The 23,645-nt window shown below is 36.6% G+C and overlaps 3 protein-coding genes across 6 annotated transcripts; 1 reads left to right on the forward strand and 2 right to left on the reverse strand.

Annotated features, from left to right (window-relative positions):
* Positions 1-4,030: 4,030 nt before the first annotated feature.
* Positions 4,031-8,668, reverse strand: LOC114754892 (DNA polymerase zeta processivity subunit). 4 transcript variants are annotated; one of them, XR_003741266.1, is made up of 6 exons: positions 8,534-8,668; positions 8,371-8,451; positions 8,115-8,227; positions 7,031-7,226; positions 6,468-6,728; positions 4,031-4,506 (listed from the first exon to the last, which is right to left on the reverse strand). XR_003741266.1 is itself a non-coding variant. In XM_028943735.1 (5 exons), exons 1-5 carry the CDS (start codon positions 8,571-8,573, stop codon positions 6,538-6,540), a joined length of 621 nt encoding a protein of 206 aa, XP_028799568.1. In that variant the 5' UTR covers positions 8,574-8,668; the 3' UTR covers positions 6,396-6,537. The 4 variants fall into 4 exon arrangements, 2 of the variants coding, with proteins under 2 accessions (XP_028799568.1, XP_028799569.1); XR_003741265.1 differs by lacking the exon at positions 4,031-4,506 and adding an exon at positions 4,654-5,216; XM_028943735.1 differs by lacking the exon at positions 4,031-4,506 and having other exon boundaries at positions 6,396-6,728.
* Positions 8,669-9,790: 1,122 nt separating this feature from the next.
* LOC114754899 (UDP-glycosyltransferase TURAN) lies at positions 9,791-16,908 on the forward strand. Its single transcript, XM_028943746.1, has 17 exons — positions 9,791-9,969; positions 10,114-10,223; positions 10,786-10,819; positions 10,960-11,015; positions 11,098-11,238; positions 12,056-12,204; positions 12,358-12,447; positions 12,540-12,606; positions 12,698-12,761; positions 12,841-12,955; positions 13,034-13,200; positions 13,275-13,385; positions 13,465-13,526; positions 14,428-14,480; positions 14,592-14,667; positions 16,165-16,293; positions 16,441-16,908. The coding sequence occupies exons 1-17, from the start codon at positions 9,963-9,965 to the stop codon at positions 16,462-16,464; spliced, it is 1,455 nt and encodes a 484-aa protein (XP_028799579.1). The 5' UTR covers positions 9,791-9,962; the 3' UTR covers positions 16,465-16,908.
* Positions 16,909-18,269: 1,361 nt separating this feature from the next.
* Positions 18,270-22,173, reverse strand: LOC114754889 (elongation factor 2). The gene is made up of 4 exons (XM_028943728.1): positions 22,157-22,173; positions 21,497-21,542; positions 21,316-21,403; positions 18,270-20,929 (listed from the first exon to the last, which is right to left on the reverse strand). Exons 2-4 carry the CDS (start codon positions 21,497-21,499, stop codon positions 18,489-18,491), a joined length of 2,532 nt encoding a protein of 843 aa, XP_028799561.1. The 5' UTR covers positions 21,500-21,542; positions 22,157-22,173; the 3' UTR covers positions 18,270-18,488.
* Between the last annotated feature and the right edge of the window lie 1,472 nt (positions 22,174-23,645).

Here is a 23,645-nt window from a genome sequence, read left to right on the forward strand (position 1 = left end):
CAAAGGTGAAAAAAAATTTCACATCAGAATTTCATTTCTGATATGGGATTCAAGTGTCATATCTTACTGTTGAATCCCAGCATAAAACTAATATAGAAGGTATCGGTACATTTTTTAGTACAAATCGCAAAATTAATCTGCAAAAGATTATCTCATCAGGAGACAAATAAAAGTCTCTCTAGTACATTTGATGGTGAAGCTGTTGGTAGGTGTTGAAATGTGACCATTTTGATGAGGTCCACTTTGAAAAGGAGGCATAAATGGCGATGTTTGAGAGGCATTGAAAATTATGCTGTACAGATTAGACATATTGGAAGACATAGTAACCAAGGCAAATATCTCACCACTGAATTGAAATGTCTTCTTCACTTCTGACAATATTGGGTAGATCAACCACTGCTACAAGTGAGATGGGAGTCAAATAATGAACACTCAATAATAATGGTGGACAAGAAGTGCAGATCTAGAGATACATACCTAGTTTGGAAAGAGAAGCTAAAATGAAAAGGAAAATAAAGTCTTTCACACCATTAAGGATCATCAAAACACAGTGGGTGAGATTTAAAGATCACTAATCCACCGAGCAAAAGAACATGCACAAGGCCCTACTTTATATTAGCTTCATGAAAACCAGATTCTCCTAGTTAGCTTTAAGTTTATTTCGTAGAAGGTAGGTAAATCAGATTTATTATAGATAGCTTTAAGTTTATTTCGTAGAAGGTAGGTAAATCAGATTTATTATAGATAAGTATGTAAATATACCAAGTGCAGATCTCTCTTACTCGATGTGGTTTCATTTATGGAAAAGGGATGGATTTAAATACAGTAAAGTATGGTCCTTCTAGCGTTATGTACCGCAAGAGCAACATTCAGTGCTTGTCTATTCGTTTTATAGTATAAGATTTCCTAATTCAACTCATAGTAATGTCCTGTGCTTAAACTAAGTAGAAAAACCGTCTTTCACATGCAAAGATAAAAAAGCAATTGATGAGTATTGATATGTTAGGTTTGACACTGAGATAGTGATATTCAATCCTCAGCATTTAATGAGATTTAACAGTACCAGCTCATTGACAAAGTTCAAGACCTTAACACACTGAAATCAAAGTCGTCCAGGATCGACTACTCGCAATTCATGTCATGTCGCATTTATATTTCTTTCACCCATTAAAATTGCTTGGCCAACCTGCCATTTCTAATTCTGCATCTTGTTAAAGAGCATAAATCTGACGCACCTACAGATTAGACACCCTATAAATGTTTGAGATGTGATCCTACAATACAAATAGCCAATACATATCAATCATAAACCTAACTACTCGTATTCTGTAACTTCTTTTTTGTTGTAACCCCTTCTGGAAGCTTGATACAGATGGCTGTAAATATTCTAAGACAGTGATTCCTCCAAATCAATGATCAACTGTAATTTTCAACTCTGTATTCTCCCGAGTCTAAGTTTACATGAGAGAAATATCAACTGAAAACAAAAAAAATCTGCTGAGAATCCTAAGAGCATGGATGGCGCCAAGAACCAATAATCAATAGATTGATCAATGGCATCTTTTCTGTGAGAAAGAAGTGGGGAGAAAAATTCCACTGGGATAACAAACAAGAGAGAGATGCATGAACGGTACAATGCATGCAGACTACAGTTATCAAGAATGGTCTGTTTTTGTAGGCAAAGTGTAGCAGCACATGGATTTGTGGTGGCCATTTGCGACCCACTATAGATTACTAGGATTCCCCACTTGGGAATAGTTACGTGTTGAACTATAGTGACTGAGGGAGATTATCAAGATCACAGAACAAGAGATATCATTGCTTGGACATAATGATGAGAAAAAGAAAAGGTCCTTCGAAAAATGAGACTAGATGGCGCAACACTGCCACCCAATGTGCCTGAAAAGTGATTGAGGTATCTGAATATATTATGATAGCTTTAACATGTGGAACAAAATAGAGCTTGCCATGTCATTTCCAGAGCACAATAAGTCTGTGGCAAGAGTATGAAACATCAACACTTGGAAGACGTAGCATGTCATGTTAAACATTTAAGGGAGTGTTTGGATAGAAACCAAACCATGGTTTCAGAAGTGCTTTTACGGATTACGAAGTAAATATGTGGAGGAGGTTACCTCGTTTTGCGGAAAAGTGCTTCTGAAACCATGGTTTTAGAGTACCCAAACAGGCCCTAAATATAATACAATATAATGCTTCTAATTGCACTAGATTATTACACTTATGATGTTGATTTTTATGTTGTGTCTTATATTCGTGCTTCTTAGATGTCGCATGTTGATTGATGAGCTGATAAGCCTATAAAGAATGAATCTTCACAGGAATACTTCGAAGAACAGTACATGACTCTGAGCCTGGGTGGAAACCAGGAAATTGGGAGCTTTCGTTGAAGATCAAGTAAAGCAGAGAACAATTATAATGCTCTAACTACTGTTTATACACGGGGGAAAAATTATTACGCTCCACTCTCATTTAAGTGTCCAAATCAAACCAAAAGTTAAGCAACCATTTCAATATGGGACTATAGGAGAGTTGAATCTAGCAGCTGCTAGTGCTTGTATATAGTTCTCGAAGATTTGGTATAATGAGATAATGGAGTAGACAATATCATGTGTCCCCACGATGGAAAATAATTTCTGAATGTATAGAAATAGCAGACTACGATTATAAGGAACTGTAGAAATTACATTTTTCTAACCAATTGACGCCATTCAGTTGAAAGTTTAAACTGCTTCTCGTAATGAAAAATCACTTTAAGTCCATTTCGAAGAACCTACCCACTTCTAAATTTTTTTCAATGATGTAAACTTTTTTTTGAAGCAGAAATTTCCCCCCAATCCAGCCGTTCCCCGTCCACATATAAATAAGGAAAGGGAAACAAACACCCACACACACGCCCAGCACATTACCCCCCTTGATATTAGAACCCACAATCTCCCATGGTGTGGTTTGCCAATAGCGCCATAGCTTTTGGAGATAGAAAAAACAGTTGCAATCTACATCTCTCGTAGATAGAAAGGTAGATTTCCAATATAAGCGAACGAAAAAAAATTCGTGTTTATGAATCAATGTAGACAATATCATGTGTCCCCACGATGGAAAATAATTTCTGAATGTATAGAAATAGCAGACTACGATTATAAGGAACTGTAGAAATTACATTTTTCTAACCAATTGACGCCATTCAGTTGAAAGTTTAAACTGCTTCTCGTAATGAAAAATCACTTTAAGTCCATTTCGAAGAACCTACCCACTTCTAAATTTTTTTCAATGATGTAAACTTTTTTTTTAAGCAGAGAAATTTCCCCCCAATCCAGCCGTTCCCCGTCCACATATAAATAAGGAAAGGGAAACAAACACCCACACACACGCCCAGCACATTACCCCCCTTGATATTAGAACCCACAATCTCCCATGGTGTGGTTTGCCAATAGCGCCATAGGCTTTTGGAGATAGAAAAACAGTTGCAATCTACATCTCTCGTAGATAGAAAGGTAGATTTCCAATATAAGCGAACGAAAAAAAATTCGTGTTTATGAATGGATTCAGAATGCTAGTGATTGCTGTTACACATGGCAGCGGAGAAAACTAAATTAACCATATGATACGTTTCTTTTCAACTTAATTCTTCTAAAGACATAACTATAATGCTTACCTTCCCCCCCCCCCCCCCCAAAAGTACAATGCCTACACTTGTGATAGAATTGTGAAACGATTAATATAATTATCAGTCATGGCTTTTCTTCATCTATGGGGATTCTATTTCAGAATGACGTGCGTAATTAATGCACACTTTACAAATAGGTAGTAATTCAATGCTCTCGAAAAAGTTTGGTGCCACAAGGACACACTCATTTACCATGTAGGAGCCAAGATAGGCTTCTTCAAAGGAAACAATATTCATTACACCTATATGTGCGAGGTAAAAGAGTCCCATGATACATTACCAAAGACATAGTCAAATGGCAGACATTGTCCATAAGCAAGAAGCAGTTCATGGCATGAGACCGGCACCACAGGTCAAGCCGTTTGGATCCTCAGCTATCTCTTATTTTATTGAAGCAGAGAGAAGGAAACTTCATTGTCAAACACTCAACATTTTGCGTGAAACCCAGATAGTTGCAATCTTTTAATATTATAACCCTCCTTTGACAACTAGAAAGCCTCTAAATTCCCTCTTTTGCTAACCTGGTTTCCTGGGCCGTGGCAGCATATTAAGTGTTTGAATTTTCCAGATGAAGATAAGCTCTTCATTGACATCTTTCCATCATATGAGAGTTCTCGGGCATCAATGAAGTCTTCAAGTAAGCTGGCATTCACAATTTCAATTAAAAATGCAATTTCATGCATCATGTAGAACATGCAATCAGCTGGCAACATAAAAACTCTCAGTTGTTAAGGAACGTGGGCGCCATAAACTTGCTAGCCTCAGCTTCTTCAGTGGCACTCTTTCTGGCCTTCTCATTGAGACAAACTAAAGGTTGTGCCCTTTTACCAGCATCAACAAGGAAAACCAAGGGATATCTCTATTTACAATGCGTGAAATTCCATTTCTGAACAAACCTAACATGTCTTTCGAAGTCGGAAAAAAGGATGGATTAGTTCTTCTGAGATTTTAAATTGGGCGAGAACAAATAGAACCAAAGATGGAATTTTATATGAATCAATGACTCTGTTATGCTTGGGGGAAAATGTTAACATACACAGTTGTCTAATATAATGGCAGGAAGGGCATTAACCTCAAAGAAAACATGCAAAGACAAAGAAATGGCATTGAAGGACTCGGAAGCAAAAGCACTCAATAAAAGTGGCACTTGACCACCTATGAAAAAGATATCAATTTAAGAGCAGTCATTGAGGTGCGCACATGTGTAGGCATGACCACCACATCGTACATCAGATTCAGAAACTATTTGATGATATTCTGTCACAACATCAGGGGAGTAAACATTCTCTTCTAAATTTCCCCAACTCTGCATTGTCCCGTGACACAGCAGTTGGTTGGTTTTGACTGGAATTTTCATCTTTCCTCTTTCCATTATTTCTCAGGGGCAGGTTCAGAAGGAAAAGGGGTTTTCATGTGTTCCACAGCATATCAGAAATTCTGATTAACTGGTCAGGTGCAAAAAATGGATAGTATCTTCCAAGGCCCATTCATGTTTCATTGCACATTGGGCAGGCAAGATGGTTTAATTTCACTGTAGCAAGAGGAAATAGTCAATTAAGTAATTCCTATCAAGACAATTTTGATAAACATTTAAGACTACCGAATATAATACATAAATAGGCACATATACCCCAAAACAAACAGATATATAAGAGCCTTGTTTAAAGATGTCTAAAGGTTGTTACCTAATGTATGAAAAGCATCTGTGCCAGGGCAATTGTAAATGGAAAAGAAACGTCAAGCATAATGAGTTTTTGCCATGAGAAACAAATTACATTCAATTTGAGATCCTCGTTTCCTTACGAGAAACTAGCTGCATTCAATTTTTTAGGCAATGGTGTCCTACCTATTTCTTCTAATGCCAATAGTAGTATCTTCGATTGACTCACCCAACATATTGCGCCTCTTCTTTATATTAGCTACTCCATGGGAAGCTCACATTAAGAAAGATTATTACCTAGAACATCAGTGGAGTACTGATGACCTTCTGACCAGATTTTCCAAATCCTAGACCACAAAATCCCGAATGTCCTCGTTCTATGAAAGCTGTTTGGCTAGCTGTCCATTAATCTTTTTCTTCCAGTTTTATTTAAAGTAAGTCTACCATACAGACTGTTGAATTCTATGATAAGTATCCAATCTTTCAAACAACTAGTGTATGGAAAAGAAGAAAATATATCCAATAAAAGGCATGCAGGTCTAGTGGTCAAAACTCAGTATGAAGGACAAGTTCACTTCAGAAAGGCATTCAGACATAAAAATAATTTATGCCTACCTCCTAATTGTGTGCTTCTGTAATAATTAGTTATTTTATAGAACACAGCACTGGGTTCCCTTCCCATAGTAGTCATTCAGAGTGTCCTACCTATTTCTTCTAAGTAGTATCTTCGATTGACTCACCCAACATATTGCGCCTCTTCTTTATATTAGCTACTCCATGGGAAGCTCACATTAAGAAAGATTATTACCTAGAACATCAGTGGAGTACTGATGACCTTCTGACCAGATTTTCCAAATCCTAGACCACAAAATCCCGAATGTCCTCGTTCTATGAAAGCTGTTTGGCTAGCTGTCCATTAATCTTTTTCTTCCAGTTTTATTTAAAGTAAGTCTACCATACAGACTGTTGAATTCTATGATAAGTATCCAATCTTTCAAACAACTAGTGTATGGAAAAGAAGAAAATATATCCAATAAAAGGCAGGTCTAGTGGTCAAAACTCAGTATGAAGGACAAGTTCACTTCAGAAAGGCATTCAGACATAAAAATAATTTATGCCTACCTCCTAATTGTGTGCTTCTGTAATTAGTATATTTTATAGAACACAGCACTGGGTTCCCTTCCCATAGTAGTCATTCAGATAAATTTGGATGTTCCAAGTATAGCTGCAGACATAGAGGTTCGCTACTCATTGACTTGATAGGGGTTATAAGCGGAGGCTGATGCCACTGCTTTGTGTCAGTTGGGATCCATAACTCAGCTTCCTTGCTCATACTAGGGTCAGGAACGGATCGAAAGTAAGCAGTTATCTCCCACTTGCAATCTGTTTAGAGAGGGAAAAGAAAGAGTCAAGATTGTTACAGTTGCCAAACAAATTTAAAATATGCTTGAACAATGCAGCAATGTACAAAGTACCAAGCCATTTGGCTTAAATATAGCATCCTCAAGAGCTGCATGGAGAATGGATAACGATGGGAATTTATAATTTTTAAGTGCGTATAAGTGAGGGGGGATGATGGCAGAATTCATAAGGGAGGGGGAATATAGAGGGATAAGAGAAAGGTTATGGCATAAAGGGAACTGGATGAAGTCAAAAAGAAAAATGTACTGAATGATTAAACTTGCATTCACCCGGGGGAAGATCCTTTGTAAGAGATTCTGAGACTGAGAGCTTTATCAGGAAGGATCTCAGAGAGAGCTCCAGGTCGGCCTCATCCACGTTTGAGCCGTAAGATTGGTTCACTGCAAGCTTAAATACAAATTTTTCCAGTGGAACATCATCAGCTTTGTAGAATATAACCGCTACTCTCTCCACCATTCCCTAGCAAAAGTGGGTAAGGGTAGGTTTGTTAGAAGCAAACAAGTGTTTCCATGCAGGATGGTTAATCTTGAGCCGGCTTTTGAATTATTTCATTTACTGTCTGCAAATGTATTAGCCTACATCATGTTCATCTATCTCCGTAAACGAGGTTTATATCTTCTGGGCAGTCTAACTTAAATTTTCCAGGAAAAGTTGTAGTTACTTTACGGTTCAAATTGTAGCTATGTTTCCAGTGACATATGAGAAATCTTGTACTCCGCTGGTCCTATTTATAGGGCAGAGAGAGAAGGTATTTTTTGGTCTTATTTATAGGGCACTGAGAGAAATTTTTTGTATGGATGTATAATTTTACCCATCATTTATTATTGTGTTGACTTTTTTTATATGAAGTATAATGTATATTAAATAGGGATAAAGTTGAAAAATTATCAAATTTTAAACGAGAGTTAACAAGTTTAAGGTTTTTCTTAGTCTGTGTGAAATATACTGAAGTGCCTTATAAATAAGAGTAGAGGAATATAACACAACATATTGTCTACACAAAGTATAATGGTAAGTTTCCATAGCATCAAGAAACTGGAACCTAGTACATGTATATGCAAATATTTACTTTTGCATTATATTATGATAACTTCAATGACATGAGCAAAGTAGATGCTTTGATTGAATATATGCTTTAATTTTGCATTTGAAAGTTCAATATCGAAGGGTGACAAAACCCGTGATCAAAACCGAGTAGGAGGTACAAGATATATATTACTTTTTAAACAAATTGAATTCTAATGGACATTAAAGCGACCCCAGCAATTGGTATATTGGCAACAATTATTCTTCATTGTACTACTTACACTAGATTGAGAATGCCAAATTATTGAGGACGAGCTTTACCTGCTGTAAAAAGGGAAGAAGTCCTGAAACAGCAGCATGTATATAATACCTGAGCTGAGGATGGCGAGCCTTCTGAACCACCACATTCATATACCGCGTCCTCTCAAAAGCACCTTTTTTCCACACCCAAAATCAGCAAACTTTTTTGTTTTTTTAACAAAAACCTCTGGACAAAAAAAGGGAAGAAGAAGAAAGCCAAGGAAAGGAGGAAAAAAAAGAGAGCTAAAAAACAATTAGAGGATATGCAAGAATCCACCAGAAGGATAAACCCCTTTGAGAAAAACCACAGCCGTAATGGCCACTTCTAAAAATTCAACCAAAACTCTGGCAGTTCGGCCTGCGAATTTTGAAGGAATCATGAGAACCCGAAAACAATTTTTCAAATAAAAAAAATTAAAATTTATTGGTCAATTTTAAACCTTGTGGAGATTGATTCTCTTTGCGATCCATCATCTGCATTCACAAATTCTGGGAAGCGTGCGCATTTACAACTCCCTCTAATTTAAAGTCATCTGGTGAAGGAGGGGTAGCGACTTGCGAGACCGACTTCGTTGCGTTTGGTTCTCTGCAGCATTTTTATCTTGTAATGTTTAGAGCCTTCAAAATGGGTCAAGCCTATCGGGCAGTCTTTTTAACCTTTTTAAGCGAAGCACTGGACTTGTATTTTAAGTGATTTAAAAAGAAATTGGATCTTGATAGCGTTTTCAAACCCGTTTATTTTTTTATTATTATTATCAATATATTTATAAAGTTATAGATTAGTCTTTTATAAATAAGTTTAAATTAAAAAAACACTTAGAAGAATCAATATTCAAGTTAGATAATTGAAAAGAATTAAATGTCTTGGGCTTGTGGAAGAACAATTAAAATCAATTTTCAATTCTTTCAAGAATGGTAGCTGATATTCTTAACATATTAATCATCATAATAGTTAGTAGATCTTCATTTACCATCGATTTACATATCTTAACAAAGTGTAAAACTTTTCTTATTTGAACAAATATTCAGGCTCTTATTTGTACTTATAACTACTGCATAGTTTTATTTTAGATAAGATAAATGAAAACAAAAATCTTAATATTTTTATACTAAAGAAGAGCTCACTTGTAGTAAAGAACAATCAAATATTACTGATCTTGATGATACTGATGAAAATGAAAATAAAAATAATAATGATATTGATATTGTTAATCTTTAACTACTAGGTTTTTTATCTTCCCATTTTTCGTGTTTTGTTAGATTTTAATTTTTTTTATTTTGGATAATAGTTTATTGACATTTAATTTTTTTTTATACACCACTAATTTATTTTAGTTATATTTATAATTTGAATAAAAAATCTTAGAAGTTTTGTTATTTTATTTTTTATTTTAAAATAATTAAAAAGAATTTAAATTTTAAAAAATAATATAAAAAGGCAAGTCTTTTTAAGCCTTGAACTTTTATGTTTAAGAGTCAGACTTTAATAATTAGATAATTTTAAAATATGTGGGTTTTAAAGAGCTGGTTTTTTTAAGTCCTGGCCCTTCAATCCGGCTAGCGCTTATTGACAGATTTAGACCACTGCTACATTGAGACGCTGTCGCATTTAGGCGTTCATCTTAACCGTTCTTTCCACAACATAATCCTGTCCGTCCATTGCTTTGACTCCATTGTCTTCCGAGTTCCGAATCCAGACCTGTATTTCCTGACATGCACAGAGCCGGGCAACAGAGAAGAAGCTGGGAAGCTTGAGCTATTGTCGTCCTTTTTTTAACACTCGCGTGGTTTTGTTCGCTCACTAGCCAAGTGATCACGACTGCAGCAATCTACCAGAGAAGGAAGAATTTGATTTCACTGGTCGATAGCATGACTGGTATTTTTTCTTCCTAACCTTATTTCTCCAGGAAAATCGATTCGAACTATTTGCTTTTCTCCTTGTTTTTATGAAATGAATTGGGAATGAGGAATTTTGCTGAATGGATTTAGTCTGTGCTGGGAAATTTCATTGTGATCAAAGGAAAAAGCAAAGAAGAGAAGGGAAGAAGAGGGAGGGCATGTGTTGTAGTTTTAGGCGACGTAGGCCGCAGTCCTCGAATGCAGTACCACGCTCTTTCGCTCGCCAATCAGGTATTTTATCCGTTGCTGCAAATCTACAAAGGATGTAATTTACTTTGTCTTTAGGACCCCAGTCTGAGTTGGGTCTAATTTTGCGAGCTTTTGGATCACAGCAAACGTTGTTCAGTTAATCAGAAATTTCAGAACTTCTATAATCGAATGAGAATTAATCATGCTATCGATTATTGTATGTTGAAATTCGCCATTCAAATTGCCTTTTATAATCTAAAGTTCCTAGGCACAGTTGCTCTGGTGATGTAGACGGCATTATGAATATGTTATCTCCTCTTAAAATTGGATTCCCTTAGTTTTATCTTGTAGTCCCCAAGTTACTTGTACATTTTTGTGACTCAGCTGATTGTATTTCTATTCGCTTTGGGATGCCCTTGATGTAGCCTTTAATCGGTCTTGTATACTAATGCAACCATTGTGGTTAGTGGTTTTTTATTTCTGGCAGCTTAATTCTGTGCACTTTACCTTTAGTTTTAATGAAACATGCAATATGGGTTGCTCAATAAATATTTTTAAATTAGTTCAATTGATTGATCTACTGGTTTGTTATATATCGTTGCAGGCTTGCCTGGAGGTAGACATTCTCGCATATGGAGGTACTTTTATCAGAACAATTTTTCATGATAAATTGTTTGAGTTAGTTTTCACTACTATCGTAATTCATGGAGCTGATATGAAATTTGAGTTACTGTTGTCTCAAGTGAATTTCCTAATTTATTACTTCTTTCTTTAACAGGTTCGGAGCCTCATAATGCTATTCTTGACAACAAAAATATTCATATTTACCGAATGGTATGGATGTGGACCAATATTTTCCAGACAAGTTATCCTCTCACCGTCACTTTAAGTTAATGTATTGTGCCTTCTCTTTCAGAAACAGTGGCCGACATCCCGTCAAAGCTTACCAAAGATACTTCAGCCCATAATTCTTTTGTTGAAGCCATTGGTTCAATTTTGTATGCTTCTTTGGTTTCTTTGCATAAAGATACCTAGGCCTGATATCTTTATAGTCCAGGTTAGCCTTCTTTGTAATACTGTTGTTTTCTAAGAAAATCTTAACTTGATGATTCTTGTGATTTATTTGATAGACTATTTAGCTTTTAATATACAAGTCAGACTTGCTGTTGTCTTCTTCTCCTACGAAAACCTAATGTTTATTCTCACCTGTGGTCATAGTTTGAGGACCACTGATTCCAAAGGCAAAGTTAATTAAATTACCTTTCCAAAGAAGTTTATGGTAGAACGATGTTGGTTATTTTACAAGGAGCTCATATCGTTTAAGAGCAGTGGCACATTAAAAGCAGCAGAACTTATATTGCATATATGATGTAAATTACTCAGCTCTGGTCCTAAATATAGGAGCTAGGTGGGGTACTTGCTTTGAACTTGAAGCAATTCTTATGTTTAGATTCTTGAGGTTGCCACGTCACCTCACTGCAGCCCTGTGTAACAGGACTGGTTTGGCTGGTTCATTCAACTTATTGGTTCTAATGGTCCTCTGGCAGTTTAGACCAATCCAGTTTTGGATATTGAAGCAGACTGGTTAGCGATTGAGCTGACCAAACTGAATGGTGAAATACAGTACCAAGAACAATGATTTTAGTCAAAAGATACTCAAGCAGGTTTCCGACTAAAATGGGGATAACAAGAGATCTCTTAGATCCTTGCTGTGTTGAGTTTTCCTATAGTAATACTAGTCTTACACTTGATCTCATATTTTACTGGATCTTATCATATTCATCAATATGTATGTGCAGAATTCTATTATCGTACTGTATTGGTTTTTAACAGGTCTTTCTTGCTTCCTTTTTTCGCTCATTCTCTGTGTACAGAATCCTCCTTCAGTTCCCACGCTGGTAGCTGTTAAATGGGCTAGCTGGTTGAGGCATTCATCATTTGTCATTGATTGGCATAATTTTGGATATACACTGCTTGGCTTATCCCTTGGAAGGAGTAGTCATTTTGTCTCTGCATACAAGTGGTAGTAATCTAACCTTCAGTTTTTTTTTTTTTTTTGGATACAATCTAACCTTCAGTTTTACCTATGCTGACATCAGTTTGTCCTTTTGGTGGGTATTGACATTGCGTTTTTAGAACAGCTGCTAATGCAATTCTTTTTCTTGGGTCTGTGTAGGTTTGAGAAGCATTATGGGAAAATGGCAGATGCTTCTCTATGCGTAACAAGAGCAATGCAGCATGAATTGGACCAAAACTGGGGAATTAAGTAAGGGAGTGAGCTCAAAATTGAGAGATAGCTTATGTAATATAGAATTATTGCGACAAACAATTAATTTAATGTTTACAATTACTTTATAGAGCCACGGTTCTGTATGATCAGCCTCCTGACTTTTTTCATCCTGCATCACTTGAGGAGAGGCATAAGGTGATTTAGCCACTGTGTTGTCTAGTTTTTGGTTGTTCTTACTCATTAAGCAATCTTGATTATTCCAATAAATAATGTTGGTAGCTTCTAGTTGTTTTGTAGATTAAATAAAGATCTCTGTCAGCCTCTTGGCATTCGAGATTGCATTAGTAATGGTACGATAATTCTTGCAATTGTTAAATATATGTATCTTTTTATTAGCATCTTGTTTATTTAAGATTTTGCTTCCTACAGGAACTGCATCTGTGGATAACCGTTGGCAAAATGAGACTCTATTTACAACTGAAGTTGGTTCAAGCATATATTTGAAGCCAAACCGGCCTGCACTTGTTGTAAGCAGTACGAGCTGGTAAGCTTCTTCTATCACAAATTGCATTCATCTGAAACATGAAAAGGTAGTTTGCATGTTTTCATTATCTGCTTTTAGGACCCCGGATGAAGATTTTGGTATTCTCCTAGAAGCTGCAGTTATGTATGATAGACGTGTTGCTGCTATATTAAATGAAGATGATTCAATTGATGAGGAGATCATCTGGAAAGATATATCCAACGCAAAGCAATGTTTATATCCGAGATTGTTATTCATCATTACTGGTACACTTGTTCCTTCCCTTCTGAAGTGTTTCCTTTCGCTTGGAACTTACTAACAAGGATTCTAAATGATAAAGGTAAAGGTCCAGAAAAAGAAAAATATGAAGAGAAAATAAAGAAGTTACATCTTAAACGTGTGGCATTTCGTACCATGTGGCTGTCAGCTGAAGATTATCCACTGCTGCTGGGTATATTGTTTTCCCCGAATTATTTGAAGGCCTTACATTTCGTGAACGATGTGACATCCACATGTTTGGGTAATTTCAGGATCATCTGATTTGGGTGTTTGCCTACATACTTCATCATCAGGACTAGACCTTCCTATGAAGGTATCTATTGTTGCATGCCAATAGACAAAGAAATATGCATTTTTAGAAAATTATTATTTTCTGTTTCATGGTTATTTTGGTACCTTTCTTATGTAAAGTCTTTACTAGCATTGTTCTGAGAATCAGACCGGACCAGTGGGTTCGACTAGTTGAATTAGGAAACTGGTCCTGCATCCGGTCAGGAGATGAGGGAGAACTCAGCAAGAACCAGTTGAACCAGCCACATTTAAAAAAAAATAATAATTAATGTTTTTAAGTTATAATTTATGCATTTGGGCACCTGATAAGCATTGGAAAATAGAAAATAATGGACAAAGAGGCAACTAAAAAATATTCTACAATTACAAATTATGCTGGCTGATTTAGTTCTTTTCTGCACTGTTTTAGACTGTTCATATTTCCCTGTATACGGCTATTTAGCTTTTGCTTTGAAAAAAGATAACATTACAAGAAAGGAAGAATAAAAACAATGAAACAGCTATCACTGCTTCTGATAAGGGGAAGAGTTGGAGTCGAAGGCTTGCTTGAGTTTTATATGGCTTTCTAAAGAATATATGCTAGCCATTCCTCTTCATCTCATATCTTAAACTTTGCATGCGACATTTGGGCCCTTCAACCTCAAATTTTCCTAGGATGAAATATCATGGGTAATGTTGATTTATGATTTTGTTTCTTAGCAAACGTCTAATAAATCACTAAAACTCAAGTTCGATTTCTCAGTTTCCCCGACAAATTAGTTTTAATTTTTTAATCAGGGCACGCAACTATATGTCATTTGTGGTAATACATTAAGAGCTAGATGTTGAAAATTTAAGCCGTTATTCTTTTTATTTCTAAAGGTGCTTTTTCTTCTTGTTTCTATTCTCTTTATTTCTAAATCGTTCTGCTATGGCTGTACTAGGTTGTTGATATGTTTGGTTGTGGATTGCCTGTTTGTGCTGTTTCATACTCTTGGTACGTGATGTCTTTCTTTCCAAAAATAAAAAACTCGTGGTATACTTGTGTTTCCTTTTCTATTCAAACATATTCTTTGTATTTACCGGTCAACATTTTTTTCCGTTTCAGCATTGAAGAACTCGTTAGAGTAGACAAAAACGGGCTTCTCTTCTCTTCATCTTCAGAGTTAGCTGACGAACTCCTGGTAAGTTTTTGAGTGATTTATTTTCATATCATTACCTGCTGAATTGTGTGGAAACTCCTCTAGCTTGACGAGATCTTTTTAGTGGACTTTTTTTTTTTTTTTTTGGGTGGGAAAAAGTAATATACAAGTTTTAAGGGTTTCTTATTTGCAAACACTTAGCATGAAATAATTTCTTGGGTTTGATATGCTCTACTATGTGTTGTCTGTAAAATATTTTCTTTCTCAAACTGAAGTGTCACAAGAAATAATATCTGGTTATCTGGAGGTCCAAATAAGAGCGTTTTTAGAACCTATTTTTTTTTAGAATAGAACACAATCAAATAGACAAATACCCTTGGAATGTGGTGACATCCCCCAATCTTGATGGTAATCTCATTAGTTACTTGATTTAATCATTTTGTGCTTGGAGCTGGTAATATGGGCCAACCCATCGGTTATGGGTTGGCCTGCGGCAGGCCTGAAGCTTGGCGGGTTGGGCTTTTTAGGACTGCTTTCTGGTGGGCTAGAATTTTTCCAACCCAGCCCGCCACCGCCAAATTTTGTTTTTTTTTAAACTTTTTTTTAAAAATAAAATTTACTCAAATTCCTAAATACCTAAAATAAAACATGCAAATAGAAATTATCATAAATAAAACATGGAATCCAAAGTTTCAAGTTTTAAGTTTCAAATATATCAAAATATTAAACATATGATCATGAACATGATACATCCTTAATAATTTAACAAACATCTCAAATTAAAAGGGGAGCTTGGGGCTTGGGATTGGGAGTCTGGGAGAACTTGGGACTGGGAGTCTGGGAGAACTACGAAACGCAAGCAAGAGGGGAGGTAGGATAGGAGGTTGATGACTTGAATCACTTGATGGCTGATGCCTGATGTGGCTGCGTTTTGACGGATTTTTCAAGCTGAAAATTTAAAAAAAAAAAGGAGAGAGAGAGTAGGCCATGGGGACTGGGGAGGCAGAACTGCAGAAGGCTTTGAATAGACTGCTACCGTGTTGGACTGCTAGTCTGGGCCGAGAGACTAGAGAGTAGAGACCAAGAGGCAAAGGAAATTTTTTTTTTTTTAAAAAAAGTTAAACGGCTGGCCCGCCAACCCTGTGGGTTAACCTGCCGCGGGTTTGGTCTTGGTAGTTATAGGCTCAAAACTTCCATTTTAAAACAGTCCCAATTTTTATCAACCCAAACCGCCGCTTGTTGGCGGGTTAAGCTCGCGGGCTCAATCCATATTACTGGCTCTAGTTGTGATCAAATTGCTTGGTACATGTGCTATCACGCGTTCGTTCTCTTATCATCCATCATTATGATCACCCTTTCGTAATTCTGTATTTGTGCCTAAGCATCTAGACACAGTGGTATTAGATCTTTAACTACCTTATTCATAAATGACTATTATTTACGCTTCTTTATGTGAATCCTAAACTTGTGGTTAAGTTGAACTGATTGATTCATAAGACATGCCTCCCTAAGTTCTCTGGTATTGCTGAATCTGCGCAGATGCTCTTCAAGGGATTTCCTGACCAATGTGATGCTTTAAAGGTCTTAAAAAATGGGGCATTAGAAATAGGTTCTTCAGCAAAGTGGACTACAGAATGGGAAGAACATGCAAAGCCATTGATAACCGAGGCAAGTTCCTCTGTTCTGTTCATCTTGTTCATAATCACAGTCACATCTGTGATTCAGAATGCAACCAAATTCTTTCTCGCCTGTGTTATTGCTGCTGCTTGGCATAATGTATTCCTGTGAATCTGATCAGAATATTTGAATTCTCAGGCTATATCAAAAGTTAGAGGTTAAGTGCAATCAGAAGTTACAGGTTCTCTTCTGCAACAAAATAGGAAGGGAGAAAGTAGCAGGGGCCCAAACATCTGCCTGTTGTTGACTGAGTATAACAGTTATAAAGGGATCTCCTTCAGTGGAAAAATTAAGCTTTCTGTTATTTTAGGGCTTTCATTTCGGAGACTATGTCAAGAACTGAAAAAGAGAAATTTAAAAATTTTGATTTAGGAATTTGTACATTTGAAGTTTATGCTTTAGCATTTGGAGTTCGAGGGTTGAGGCTTTTTGTTATTTATCTTTCTTTTCCCTTTTTCCTTTTTTTTTCCCTTTAATGAGAAGCAGTTATCGAGGAAAAACCAAACACTTTTTATACAACATAATGGATCATTTTGTTTGTGTGCTTCTGTATATCTAAATGTTAGGAGAAAATTTCCGTGCATGTATGAATTAACATATTTGTTATTTGTTTGGACTAATTGTAAGATTTTACAAAAGCTATAAAATATAAGGTAAATATGTATCGAAAAATTATGATAAACAGTTTCAAACAAATTGTACCCTCTGGTATTTTCAATGTTGAAGAATATATCAGTTAATCCCATTGATGGATTATGTAACAGTGATTATATCAATATTCCATGTCATGAAATCTAATAATTAATAATTTTATATTTAAAATTAAATCATTATAAATATACTTCCTCTAGTTCTTTTTATAGGTATTGAAGAGAATTTTTGCCCCTTTTATAAAGCACAATGTGAGATATCTTCTCATTTTTTTATCATATTGCTCTTCTTCAATGTTGGTTTTATGTTTTCTGCACTTGGGGTTTAATAAAAGTAAAGCTGGGACTTGTGTTTTCAAAGAATGGGTTCAGTAAAAGTTAAATTGAAATATTTGTTAATTTTCAAGAATAATTCATAAATTTTATTTTTTTTTAATTTCAATAAAAATATTGAAAGTGACAGTATATTGATATTTGACAAGATCCCAAAATTTGGCACAAAGAGTAATTATAATTATAAATTCTAACAAAAATCAAATTTCGGACGGGGGGAAGTTCCGCAACGAGGATAGTTGATTGTTTAAATCAAATTAAGATAGGTGAAAATTTTATACAACATTTATCTAATAATTAACTCGTCATTGACATTACATATTTATTATTAATTTAAAATTCATTTGTTCTGATTTAATTGGACTTCGTGAAGCCATTAAGAGTACAAGTTCTCTTTATTTTTTTCCCCCTTTTTGGCCAAAATACATTGGTTTAAACACCCAAGGTTTTATCCGTCCAGATCCAATTGCCTGATATCATATCGGTAAGTCGCTAACCGATAATGACCAAATTATAACTAATAATTTATGGTAAAATAAAAATTTGAAGGGATAAATCCTTACATATGTCATCATCTGAAACATAATAATTAAATCTTCATAGGGAGTGTTTGGGTAACTCCAAAAACACTTCTTAGAAGTATTTTTCCGCAAATCGAAACAAACTCCTTCATATATTTACTTTGTATACCGTAAAAACACTTTTAAAACCATAGTTTTGTTTCTACCCAAACACCCTCATAATCATACTGCTTAACAAATTTTTTGGCCAATTTATAGAAAGAGAATAATATTTATAAATATAATATATAACAAGAGACATAACAAGATCTTATACTTACAGCGTAATGCCCTGCTTTAAAAACAATAATAGTACTCCTCACAACTGGATAAGCATTAAACAACGAAGACAACGGGCAGAAAATAAACGGAGCGAACAAAGCACGATTAGTAGAACGTCTTGTAACGAAAAATCCACATAATGTAAATAAGGAGATGTCAAAGAACACATCACTGAAATTATAATTAAGCTACAGTATAAACGGGAATTTGTCCAGTCGGATGTACCATGACAATTACTCAAGAATACGATAAACTTACCATAAAATACACTGAAACAAAACTCGAGATACTCAGCTCTAAAAACGATAACAAGTCTGCAATGCAAAATGCGAAAATAAATCAGAATGGATGGGAAGAATGTTTATAGCTTGTCTTCGTACTCAGAAAGTGGAGTCATCTGCTCCTTCAATCCCTTCCTCTTGCGAATGTCAGCAATAAGCTGTGCAGCTTGTGACCCGGCCTCCATTGGATCTGACGACATCATGTCCCAGTGATCGAACACACACTGAGGGAAAGCCTGACCTGATGTTGCAGCTCTCAAAGTGCTTGAGAACCCAAATGACTCGATGACAGGGAGGTATGCCTTGATGTTGTACAGGGGTGTACCGGGCCTCTGCATCTCCTCAAACACGTGTCCACGCTTCTGATTCAGAACACTGTAGATGCCACCAAGAGCCTGCTCGGGAGCCTGGATTTCCACAAGGTAAACTGGTTCCATAAGTCTGGGTTTAGCAGTCAGCTGGGAAGCGTAGAACACTCTCCTTGCCGTGGGAATAATCTGACCACCACCTCTGTGGATGGCATCAGCGTGAAGAACAACATCGCACACCTCAAAGCAGATGCCCCTCATGTTCTCTTCAGCCAATGCGCCTTCCTTTGATGCCCACTGGAACCCAGCAACCACTGAATCCTTGATTTCATTCAGATACTGCACTCCCTTGCACATATCCACCACCATGTTTGGTCCAAGCGTCTCGGGCCCAAAACACCAGATTTTCTTGGCCAGATCCTTGTCCCAACCATACTCTTCTGACAAGATTCTGGAACGAGCTTTGGGGTCATCCCTTGGACCGATCTTGCCATCATCAATTGCCTCGGCAAGTCCTTCCTCCAGGGGTCTCGCCTCCATGTACAGACGGTTGTGCTTGTTGGGCGACTTGCTCATCACAGTGCGGCAAGATCTCTCCAGCACAGTCTCACGGAAGGACACAACAGGGTCAGATTTAATGATCTCAGCTCCGCCCATGAAGTCTTCCTGCAAGTCCTTCAAACAGATCTCAAGGTGAAGTTCACCAGCACCAGCAACAATGTGCTCCCCAGACTCCTCAATCGAACAAACAACCATAGGATCTGACTTAGCCAGCCGCTTCAGACCCTCAACAAGCTTGGGAAGATCTGAAGCGACCTTGCACTGAACAGCAACACGCACCACGGGAGACACAGAAAACTTCATAGCTCTGATTGGGTGGGCATCCACTTCCTTCTCATTCGTTAAAGTGGCATTCTTGGTGATAAATTGATCCAAACCAACCATGGCAACAGTGTTACCGCATGGCACATCCTCAACAGTTTCCTGCCTCTTTCCCATCCAGATAACAGTCCTCTGCACGCTCTTCACATACAAGTCCTTCTTCTCTCCAGGCACATAATTGGGTCCCATGATTCTCACCTTCAAACCTGTAGAGACCTTACCAGAGAACACACGCCCAAAGGCAAAAAACCTTCCCTTGTCTGATGCAGGAATCATCTTTGACACGTAGAGCATCAGAGGTCCTTCAGGATCACAGTTCCTGATAGCAGCAGCATAAGGATCATCAAGTGGACCCTCGTACAGGTTCTCAACACGATACTTCTGAGCTTTTGCGGGTGAGGGAAGATGGAACACCATCATTTCCAATAGCGCATCACTAGCTGGAAGCCACGTTTGCATCACACGTTTCATCAAGGGTTTGCCCATCAGATCCTTCTCCTCAGATTTCATGGTCACACCAAGCTTTTGCAGCATCGGCCACAGCTTGTCCTTCTGGTCATTCATGCAGGTGCTGATTATCTGCTTGATGGGCTCATAACAGAACTGAACGAACCCACGCTTGCAAGTGGCAGAACCAGTGTTCTTGGATGTCCACTTCTTGGTGGCCGGATCAAAAAAGTTTTCACCCCACAGCCTTTCCATCATCTTTGACTCGTCAACTCCGAATTTTGAAGCATACATCTTAGCAAAGTTGGTTAGGGTGAAAGCCCAGCCGTGCAAACCAGCTGAAAAGGCAACTGTTCCTTTCTCCGGGTAAACCTGGCAGTCACCCAGCAGAGGATCTTCGTATGTGGCCATGATCACATTAGCATTCTCAATAACCCTCGAAAAGGTCTGGTAAGCCTCCTCTCCATCCACCTGCAGCTCAAGGAAACACCTGTCCATCTTGTTGACGGTCAGAACAGGTCTGATTCTCTCTCCCAGTGCCTGTCGAAGCACCGTTTCGGTCTGCACACACACACCCTCAATGCAGTCCACCACCACCAGCGCTCCATCAGTGATACGAAGAGCGGCTGTGACCTCAGATGAGAAGTCCACGTGCCCAGGAGAATCAATCAGATTTATCAGGTATTCATTCCCATTCCTCTCTCCCTTGTAGGCCTTGAGGGCTTCGTCCGTCATCTCATAGTAGAGGGAGATACCAGTAGACTTAATGGTGATGCCACGCTCAGCTTCATCTGCACGAGTATCAGTCATCCTGACATCTCCTGCCACTTCTTGGGCAATAATACCGGCAGCAGCCACAAGAGAGTCAGTGAGGGTTGATTTTCCTGCAATCAAAGTGCCAGAGATTAAAGAGTTATATAACTAGAAAATTAATGTAATTATAAAGAATAATAAATCAACAATGCTGCATCTAAATTCCAATCAATGGTGGCTTTTACTATGTGTGAAAGAACTGAAGAAATTTTAAATGGATGTTTCCCCAGTGAATACAAAAGGATTTTCAGAGAAATATTGAATGGATGTTTCACCTGTGCATATAAAAGAATTTTCTGTAAAGATGCATGCATAAGGAATGTAAAAGAATGAAACTTGCATAAAAAATGCAACTATATAACGCTCACAGAAAAGAAGGGAAAATAACACAATGGCTGTATGGGTATAGAGAAAGTAAAATCCGTAACAGATAAATCCAGTAGAAATCAGTCCATACCGTGATCCACATGGGCAATAACAGACATATTACGAATATTGTACTTGCGGTCCATAATACGACGAAGCTCTTCGGCTGTGAACTTCACCTGCACATAACAACATAATTTTCATTGTCAGAGATGCATAACTTATGAAACTTGAAGAACTCATAGTTCCAGGAGCAAGGTTCTTTAACTTACCATCTTGACTACTTGTCTTTATTTCCCGCCAAAAAAATGTATGAAGCTACACAAAAAAGGAAAAAAAATAAGAATCGCTATTCATAATCGAGTCAACGATGCGGAATGAAAACACCACCAAGAATACAAAATAAAAAGTGACCAACAATAACCAGATACTGATTACCCTCTTTTATGGGGAACAGAACCGGCCAATGGATCTAAAACGTATACTACAAGACTAAAGCCCAAAAGTGTTTATGCCAAACCAAGATCTATTTATTAAAAATAGTTATCGTAAGTAAGGATCAACAACCATCAGTGAACGAAAATCAGCTCAAGCCAGACCCGTCAAAACAAGGTGCTGGAAAAACATGTCTCGAGCGAGAGAATAACCGAGCAGACCCATTAAAAATCGCATCTAGTTCTCAAGCAAATTATCAAACAACAAAAAATAATTCTTTCCACCGCAAAACATCTATTTGAACACAGAGAAAGAGAGACATTCTTACAATCCAAGAATTAATAGATGTGAAATATATGAAGCTCCCGAGTGAAATTGAAAAATTTAACCGAAGCAAACAGATACGTGGGCAAATCGAGGTGAAAAGTACAAATAATGGAACACAGATATCTACAGAGAAACAGAGACTCGGCAGCAGAGGAAGAATGAAGACGCACCAGAAGAGAGGGGTTGGGGCGGCGAGGGTAATGAAGCAGCCTCAGTCACTCGCTCGTATATAAGAGACTTGATATGAGAAGAAAGTTCAGGGTATATACCTCGCGATCCGGGTTTTGAGTTTCATTGGGCCGGTCATGACCCGGTTGCGGCCAACCCTATTTTTCTTAGCTTGGATCTTTCTTTCATCTTGTTTCGGGCCAAATTGTAAACACTTCCTCCAAATCTTAAATATGAGAGTTAGTTAATTAATTTGATTAGATTAAAAAAATTAATTAAGTTAGTTATTTATAATAAATTTATTTATAATAAATAAGTTTTATCTTTTCTAAAATATACTTGCTAATTAAGTGTATTGGCTAGAACTACTATTATTACAATGACTATTTTGAAAAAAAAATAAATAAATATGAGAGACAAAGTAGATTGGAGTCTTATATTTAGAACTAAAATAAAAGTCAAACAAGCTTTTATATTAAGAACCGGATGTAGTATTTCTATTCAATTTATATTAACAATAACAAAACTATATTAACAAGTCTAAACTTTAATTATAGTTAATAAAAAAATACATAATTATAATCAATAAAAAAATCCAAATCTTTTTTAAGAGACTTGCTATGAATCTCTGTTAAAAAAAAAATTATTAAAGCTTCCAATTTATATGCTAACCTGATTGGAGGGTCTACTGTGTATCCTCAAAATTTATTGTTAGCCGAGTCTATTTCTTGTAGCTTACCAAATAATTAAAATAGAAATTCAGTCAAAGGAATAATTAAAATAGAAAAAATAAATTAGCAATTTAATCCAATCCAATCAAATGCGCTACTAGTCTTGGATTAGATGAGACACACACTCTATTCACAATTCACCTTCACTTCCCTTCTTTAGGAGCCTTTAAGAACACAAATTTTAATTTGCCTCCCAGCAACCCATCTGCAGCTTTAAACACACTCTAATTAAAAACATTGCATTCCTTAATTTCCAAATTAATTAATTAGCCAAACCACATGCATGCAACTTCTAAGTCCTTTTTAATTTTCTTTTCCAAATCATTAATTCATGCAGCATTTACCAAATAACAAAACATTTTTTACCTCTGTAATTATAGCTGACTATTAATTCCGATCTCAACGACTTGTAACTTGATCTTAATACTACCTCCGGTCCTTAATATAAGATCTTGTTTGACTTTTATTTTCGTCCTAAATATAAGATCTCATTCCACTTTGTCTCTCATATTTATGCATTTTTTTCCAAGATAGTCTTTTTAATAATGATGGTTATAGCCAATGCACTTGATTAGTAAGGATATTTTAAAGAAAAAAACACCTATTTATTACAAATAACTAACTCAACTCATTTTTTTAATCTCCTCAAATTAGTTAACTAGCTCTTATAATTAAGACCGGAGGTAGTATAACCTTAAGCTTCTTATCAATCCTAAATGAAAGAGCTAATTAGTAAAGTGGTTTGCTTTGATTATAAACG

The sequence above is a fragment of the Neltuma alba genome, unplaced genomic scaffold, assembly GCF_004799145.2.
Source record: "Neltuma alba isolate B1F8T4 unplaced genomic scaffold, ASM479914v2 tig00010223_pilon, whole genome shotgun sequence".
NCBI lineage: Eukaryota > Viridiplantae > Streptophyta > Magnoliopsida > Fabales > Fabaceae > Neltuma > Neltuma alba.

Bases quoted from the DNA above. Each gene is read 5' to 3' on its own strand.
- LOC114754899 (XM_028943746.1), top strand. The intron at 13,201-13,274 runs GTACACTTGTTC...TAAATGATAAAG, and splicing joins ATTGTTATTCATCATTACTG to GTAAAGGTCCAGAAAAAGAA. The intron at 14,481-14,591 runs GTACGTGATGTC...TTTCCGTTTCAG, and splicing joins TGTGCTGTTTCATACTCTTG to CATTGAAGAACTCGTTAGAG.
- LOC114754892 (XM_028943735.1), bottom strand. From the start codon at position 8,573: ATGCAGATGATGGATCGCAAAGAGAATCAATCTCCACAAG. The intron at 8,228-8,370 runs GTGGATTCTTGC...TGTGGAAAAAAG, and splicing joins CAAAGGGGTTTATCCTTCTG to GTGCTTTTGAGAGGACGCGG. The intron at 6,729-7,030 runs GCAAGTTTAATC...CTCTCTAAACAG, and splicing joins GGATCTTCCCCCGGGTGAAT to ATTGCAAGTGGGAGATAACT.
- LOC114754889 (XM_028943728.1), bottom strand. The intron at 20,930-21,315 runs GTATGGACTGAT...CTTTGATTGCAG, and splicing joins TATTGCCCATGTGGATCACG to GAAAATCAACCCTCACTGAC.